Source organism: Ursus arctos, unplaced genomic scaffold, assembly GCF_023065955.2.
Source record: "Ursus arctos isolate Adak ecotype North America unplaced genomic scaffold, UrsArc2.0 scaffold_26, whole genome shotgun sequence".
Lineage (NCBI taxonomy): Eukaryota > Metazoa > Chordata > Mammalia > Carnivora > Ursidae > Ursus > Ursus arctos.
Window position 1 is genome coordinate 38528406 of NW_026622941.1, and position 7339 is coordinate 38535744.

Here is a 7339-nt window from a genome sequence, read left to right on the forward strand (position 1 = left end):
TCTCCCTCGGCCCCCACACCCACTCCCAGGAATCGACCGCAGAGGACAGACGCCTGGGAGCCGGGGAACTGAAGACTTTCTTTGCAGAAACCCCGTGAGGGAAAAAAGTCAGCCCTTCATGCCAGAGTGTCAGGCCTAATATGTGATTCCACTAAATTACAGGCCCAGGGAGAAGCCCATGCACGGGCTGTGCACACACTGCCGGCAGCCCTGGGAGCCAGCCAGGTACGTGTGAGTAGCAATTTAGAAGCCGCATGTCTGGAGGGACGGCCTGAAGGAAGGGGACATTGGGATACTTACTCCACCAAGGCCAGGGGGGCCAGGGGGGCCAGGAGGACCAGGGGGGCCAGGATTTCCAGGGGTCCCAGGCTCTCCATCTCTGCCACGAGGTCCAGGGGCACCCTTGGCAGAAAGAGAAAAGGGCACCCGCGTGAATCAGGGCTTATGCAAGAACCACACATCCACAGCTGCCCCTGACGAGGTGGGAGGAGGGGGAGATGCTCAGAGGCCCTGGGGTGGCCACGGGGGGTCGGGGAGCACTTCTCAACTCACCTTTTCACCTTTGTCACCACGGTCACCTCTGGGTCCTTGTTCACCGGCAGGTCCCTGAAGGTGGAGAACATGTTGAGATGACAGCAAGGCTGGGGGCCTGCAGACCAGTTCCTCGAGGAAGGGGTGGAGGAAGCGATTTCTCCCTTTCTTACCTGAGGCCCAGGAGGTCCTTTAGGTCCTACGATCTGTGAGAGAGAAAGAGACCCACACGATGGCGTATTAGCGGGAGTCCAAGGAGCTGACCCGTTAGCGCAGGAGACGCAACCAGTATGAGAATGATCTCTACTTACATCCTTGATGTCTCCAGGTTCTCCTTTCTGTCCCTGCAACATGACACAGTCTGAGGACGGAGCCACACAAGCCCACCAAGCCCCAAGCAGAAAACCTTGCCCTGCAGCCCAAGCCTGGAGGGGCCCCTAAAACAGCCACAGGCTGGGCGCACACAACACGGCTTCTGAAGAAAGCCCCCCCCCCAAAAAAAAAAAGAAGAAGGAAAAGCCCTTACCTTTGGTCCTGGTTGCCCTGCAAATGGAAAAAGAGAAGAATGAAAAATTGTGAGATGGAGAAGTACGAGTTCTTGTCACTCAAACACTCTTTAATGGATTAAACAAAGACAAGGACACAACCCCGGAAGGAGGCAACTCCCTGTCCCTCTGCTGGGATGTTAGGGTCATTGGGGTCCTGGGGTTGCTGAAGTCCCTTGAGGAAGGGAGCTGACCCAGAGTTTGTTACTGAAAAAGCAGTCAGCATGCAAAAGAATGGAGCAGGGCGTATGAAGAGGAAACACGCTCAAGACCTAATTAGCACCAAGAAAGGCAGCACCAGAAGCTGGCAGGAGGTCCAAGCCTCTTCTCTCCCCACAGGGTAGGAAGCCCTTCCCGCAGCCCAAGCCCTCCCAGAAGGAGTTAGGGGATCAGAAGGGTCTTACGTCCAAGCTGAGTCTCCTCGGAGCAAGCACATGAACACAGGAGGGCACAGTTAGAGAGGGCATTGCAGCCAGGGCCATCCCAAATCAGTGACCCCTTCCCCCTCCGTAGCAGCAAAGTAGTGAGGCAATCAACACTTCCCTCACGTGGGCCTCAGAAATGACCCGGAAATCTGGACCATAAAAGCAGTTCACCAGTATTGGCAAAGTGTTAAGGAAGGGCAACTCCTTGCTTCCCTTTCCACTTTCTTCTCCGTTTGAGTAGGAGGGGGAGAGTGAGGGCCACCCAAGGGGCCTAGGCATGTGCCCCCCCCCCCGCCACCCTACAGGGAGACGGGGTCTGTATCCAGTGTTGAGGAGGGGTCGCGGACACGCGGACCAGCACCGGCTCCGGCTGGGAGTAAATAAACCCACCGGAGCGCAGGCCCGAGGGGCGCTCGCCCAGCCCCACCTTCCAGAGCCCAGCTCCGCCTTCTCTTATTAACTTGCTTCTTAATTGGCAGTTAACTCCAAGAGAGGTAAAAACAAAAGGAAACTGCCACCGAGCTTCCATATTTCAAAGAGGGAGCCTGCCCTCTGTCTCCCCACTGAAGACCCGATATTTAGCGGTCTTCTACAGAGAAGACGAGCTGTGGGTCACAGAGGAATTTATCTGTGGTCTTGCCCACAGAGCATGCGATCCCCATCGTGGCTCTAGGGATTTGCAGGGGTGATTCCAAAGAGGATACTTCTGTGGAATCACATCTATCCTTCCGTGTGTTGGAAGTGCATTTGGGGGAGGTTTCGGGGGAGGAGGGACCCCTCTAGTGTCTCAGGCTCATTCAGTTTCAACCTGCAAGCAAGAAGTGGCCTTTCCTTTCAGCCTCAGCTGCTGGGGTCCCATGGATAACCAGTCCCTGTGCTTCGCAGAGAGGACCAGCATCCATGGGAGGGCATTTGCTGCACCTGCAAGTAATTTATTTATGTGAACAGGAAATAAATAAATTACGACCACTGGCAGTGGCGAGGTCAGTTGAGCAGACGGGGCAGCACTCTCCGAAGGGGGTCTCGGGGCTGAGGCAGTCTTTCATGTCTTCACAGATTATGTCGTCGCAGAGGACAGTCCCAGTGTCACAGACACAGATCCGGCAGGGCTCGGGCTTCCACACATCCTTATCATTATACCTCTGCCCGTCCTGCACACAGCTGCCAGCCTTCTCTGCACCAAGGGCCGGGCAGGGGAAGCAGAGAGAGCGAAGGGAAGGAGGGGGTGGGGAGCCAGAAGAGAAAAAGAGAAAGAGGTTGCAATCAACTTGACATAATTCAAATGCTGAAGAATGCGGGCTCCGGCCACCCGAACACAGAGAACTTGAAAATTATTTTTCTAAGCCATCCTTCATTCATCCACGTTTCCAAGGTACATTTATTGAGTACCTTGAATTATGCTCTCTATTCGCCACTGAAAATCCGGACCCAGCAGGGAAGGGGGGGAGGTGCTACTGTACTTTATTCTCTTCCAGCATCTAGCCTGGGGCAGAGGTGAAGGGGCAAGGGCAAGCTGGAGTGGGAGCAAGGGGTGAGACGCTGAATGGGAACTCTGGGACTGCAAAGACAGAGGAGAGGAGAAAACAGAGAGACCCCTCCCTCCCCCAGCACAGGAACAGAGGCCTTTTTTCTGCCTTCCTCTGGGAATTACGGGATTTGCTAAATACAACTGACAGCTAAAATGCTGAAGGCATGTAGAAAATTCTACCCACAAAAATTAGAATCTATAAACAGCCAGACTCCCAAAGTGGACATATGGGGTGGGGGCGGGGGTGAAAAGAGGAGCTGTTAGAATTAGGATCATGACCCATTATTTAAATCCTGTTAGAATCAGGACCAGTTCGAGAAGGAGGATAGGCAGATTCAGACAATACAGTTGGGACCCCACCAGCAGGCTAACAGAATGCCTTGGGAGGCAGGAAGGGCCAAGACACCACCCCCTCTGCTGACCTCCAGCCGTTGCCCTCTCCGGAGAGATCCTAACTCCATCAGAAGACAAGACCTCAACGTAGGGGACGGGGAGGGCGCAGGGGGCTTTGAACGCCTGGCCTGGGCTAAGATTAGCCAGCCCAGGCCTGGCCTTGTCCAAGAATGCAGACCAAGAATGGCAACGACCAGTCCCTCTCCACTAGCGCCCTGCCGTCTGGAATTCACCCTGCAAACGAAACCTGTGCTGACAAGAGCGCTCCCGAGAGCGCCAAGGGCCGAAGAGCCCGCACCACGTGCTAGGGAGCGCCCAGCGCTGTTTTTCTCATCAAAATCCCCAAAGCAATGGCAGCTGCAGGGAATGAATCATAGGAGAGAGCCACAAACCAGGTGGGCGGAGAAAGAAAGGGCCCTGTCTGCTGCTCTGGAAGGAGACTCTGAAAATCTAAAGATAAACCTTTTTTTTTTTTTTCCTTTGCCACCAGTAGGAACCCGCTCAGCCTTTGGGCGAGATAATCCCGGCGAGGGTAAGGGATCCCAGGGTGTCCACGGTGTTCCCGTGAGGGGACACGCCCACCGCCAAAGCCGCTGGAAATGCAGAAAGCCGGCGGTGGGGCAGGGGCAGGAAGAGAGGTTTGCGGTCTCCCGTCCGGACCAAGGAAAAGCTCACTCTCACCCAAGAGGGCTCAGGGTGAAAAAAAGAAAATGCAGGGAAAAGGGGGTGCACCCGAATGCGGGTCGGATTTCCCTCGGACGCGCGGCCCAGGGATGCACAGGGGCGGGGCCAGGCGGCGCAGGCTGCGGGAGCCGTTGGATGACTCCCCGGGCCGCGGCTCGCCCAGACACTGGGAGGGTGAAAAGTAGGATTAAATGACTGCCCCAGAAAGGAGCCAGCCCCGTAACCGGATCCCCTAGGTGTGGACGGAGGAGCCCAGCACCACCATAATTGCTGTTCGAAGCGGCTGCCGATAGCATCCCGGCGCGCCTGATCCGGTTCCCCTCGTTACCGCAGCGCGGCATAAAGTGCTCCTTTGTAGCAGGCCAATTAAAAAGTTACCTCTTTCGGGGAACTGTTTTTGCTTCGCCGTCGCTTTGCGCAGGGCTGGAGCCCGGAGGTGGCGGCGGGCGGGCACAGGGGGGCATTGTGGAGAGGGGGTCGGGGAGTCCGGGGGAACCCACCGGACCTCGCCTCTCATGAATGGGGCTTTTCTCGAGCGCACACAGAGCCCGATTCACAGGTCTCCGCAAGGAACCAGTTTAAATAAATACGGGCAGCATTTCAGCCCCATCTGGAAGCCATCGCTGCCAATCTCCCAACGCAAACAAGCCTCACAAAGGAGGATTGAGGTCTCTCCCCTCCGCCGAGGGGCACTTTCGGAGGCGAGGGCTGTGAAATGCAGATGTGGGTCAAAGACGCCGCCTCCAATGAGTTTCTCAAACTCGTGGGCAGATGGGGAGGAGGGGCGTGCCCGAGCTCTAGGCTTCTGACATCACTGACGTCCACGCAGACCGTGCTTTTCCCCATGTCACTTCTCGAGTCCACTGACCCAGGGGAGGGGGTGACGGGGCTGGGATGCGCCAGGGAGCAAAGTCAACAGCCCCGATGCACTCCCTCTGGGAGCAGGGGGAGTGACCGGAAGATCTGGGCCCTAGAAACTGTGGAATTCACTCACTCCCGGCAAAGCTGCGGCGCTGAGAGCCTCTGCCACTGAAATGAGTGCCACTAATACCAGATGGAGAATTGGACAATTATTTTAAAGTCACTTAGCTAATTTCATTGTGCACTAAGCAGAGGTGGGTGTCCCTGCAAATTGACGACAAAATAGAGTCAGTCCGAGCCGGGATCACTTATAGACACACCGTATTCCAACAAGTGTCCGGGAGCGCGCAGCCAGTTCAGCGCAGCACCCGACCACCCGGCCAGACTCTCCTGCCCGGGGCTCCCTGCTGCTGTGCCGCGGGCCCGTCCTGCCCCCGCCTCACAGCTTCTCTAATGAACGGAAAGTCCTCCTGGGCCCAGAGCCTTCCAAACCGTCTCTGGAGACAGCCTGGTGGCAGGCGAGACCAGACAGAGCCTGGTCGGCAGAGCGATTTTGATTCCCCCTCCCATCCGACGCCCCCAAAAAAGTTTCCTCTGAGATTGATTTACAATCTGTAACTTAAAAAGACAGGGCTGGAATCCCAGCCATCGGAAACATGCCCAAACACGTGGAGGGGGGAAAAAAAGTCCTCTCTACCTAATACACTTTCCAGGCTTCGTTTGTCCTGAATATAATCCCAGACAGTGGGGACTTTACCAAAGGAGGCGATGGAAAGGTGCGATCCGAACCGCCTTTGGACTAGACTGTAAAACTGCCATCTCTAACTATATTGGGTTGAAATTGTTACGGCAATCTACCAACTGTGGCCCCCTCCCCTGCCACACACACAGAGACACAGACCCACAGCCCGTAGCCTGGCTCCGCGAGCTCCAGAAACTTAGAAGAGGAACTCATGGTAGTACCTCCGGGGTTTGGAGGGGAAGACGGCGGGGAGGGGGCGCTATTTTCTGGGGCGTTTGAAAAGCACAGTCTGGTTGGAATGTTATCGCCTTTCAGATGGCCTCCCCTACGGGAAGTTTCTGTACCCGTTAGAGGCAGGGCGAAAGCCGAGATGAGAATGAGGGCTGCACCTTGCTCCTGAGCCAGCCGGGAGGGGGAGGAAACTGCGAGAAGCGCTGAGGTCTCAGAGCGCGTCTCCGAAGGCTCTTTGTGGCCTCGGATTTCAGCCCACCAGTTTCAGAGCATCTCCTTTGTCTAACTCCCGTTTGAACCCTTCGGCCACCAACCCCTGGACAAGATTGCGAGGTCAACCCTTTGGCGCTTCCTCACTCCTTCGCTAGTGCCCGTTCCAACTTCTCCTAAGATCGATGGGCTAAGACCTGTTTTTGCTGAACTCCGAGTGCTTCGAGGTGAGTTGTGCGCGTGTACGCCTGCCTAATTTTCAAAGCTGGGGGAAAAGAGCACTCTTTAATCTGTGCTCAAACATCTCGACCCGGCACTGCACGTTTCAAATTCCTGCGCAATGTAGAGACCTGCAAATGCCTCCAACTGCGACCCGCACGGGAGGACCCTCGGACAGAGACCCTAACTTGCAGAACTCCGCTAGCTGAGCTCCTGAGCATCTTGCACCCAAGTCCCAAGTCTAGGCGCGCCGTGACCCCGGGAGCCGCTCTAACCCGGACCCGCCGGCTCCAGAGCGGTAGAGGGCGTGGGGGGAGGGTGCGGAAGGATGGCACAGAAGGGTGGCAGGCAGGGGCGTGGGGCGACTTACGGACATCCTGGCCGTGACATCGAAGGACAGCGGCGACGAGCAGCGTCAGCAGCACCAGCGTCTGGGGAGCCCCGAAGCGGATCATGGCTCACCGCGGGGCCTGGCGGAGCCGGCCCGAGCGGAGCGGAGCGCAGCGAGGCGGCAGGAGCACGGCGTGGGTCCGGGTCTCTACCGCGCCCTCATGCAGGAGGCTTTTGGAGCAGGAGGAGGGGGCAGGAGACCCGGCAGCCCAGCAGCGCTCTGCGTCTTCTCCCCTCCGCGGAGCCCGTTATATGCGCCCGGCCCCTCTCGAGACTGGCGAACTCGCCCAAACCGCGGGCCGCCCCCGGCCCCCCGCGGGGCTGTAACCTGAGACCCCGCCCCCGGAGCCCGCCTGGGCCCAGCCAGAGCCCGCACCTGCCTGGGCAGGACCCCCCTCTCCGCTAGTCCTGCTTCCCGCCCCCCACCCCTAGTGTGCTGAGTGGCCTGATCGGGCGGGGCGCAGAGACGGCTGCTGTCCTCCCCCCAACCCAGGGCTGCGGCGCTGCCCCCTCCGACCACAGGCGGGAAGGGGGGCCTCCGGCCCCTCCCCTCGGAGTTCTGCCCGGATTGGAGGGGCGG

The 7339-nt window shown here is 57.7% G+C and overlaps 1 protein-coding gene across 1 annotated transcript in view; it reads right to left on the reverse strand.

Annotated features, from left to right (window-relative positions):
* Positions 1-6824, reverse strand: part of COL2A1 (collagen type II alpha 1 chain) — a 30175-nt gene extending 23351 nt beyond the window's left edge. The window contains exons 1-6 of the mRNA XM_057318811.1: positions 6740-6824; positions 1058-1074; positions 843-875; positions 705-737; positions 553-606; positions 301-402 (exon numbers count right to left, since the gene is read on the reverse strand). Coding sequence (XP_057174794.1) covers positions 301-402; positions 553-606; positions 705-737; positions 843-875; positions 1058-1074; positions 6740-6824 — 324 coding nt within the window. The remainder of the gene's footprint in view (positions 1-300; positions 403-552; positions 607-704; positions 738-842; positions 876-1057; positions 1075-6739) is intronic.
* Positions 6825-7339: the final 515 nt, after the last annotated feature.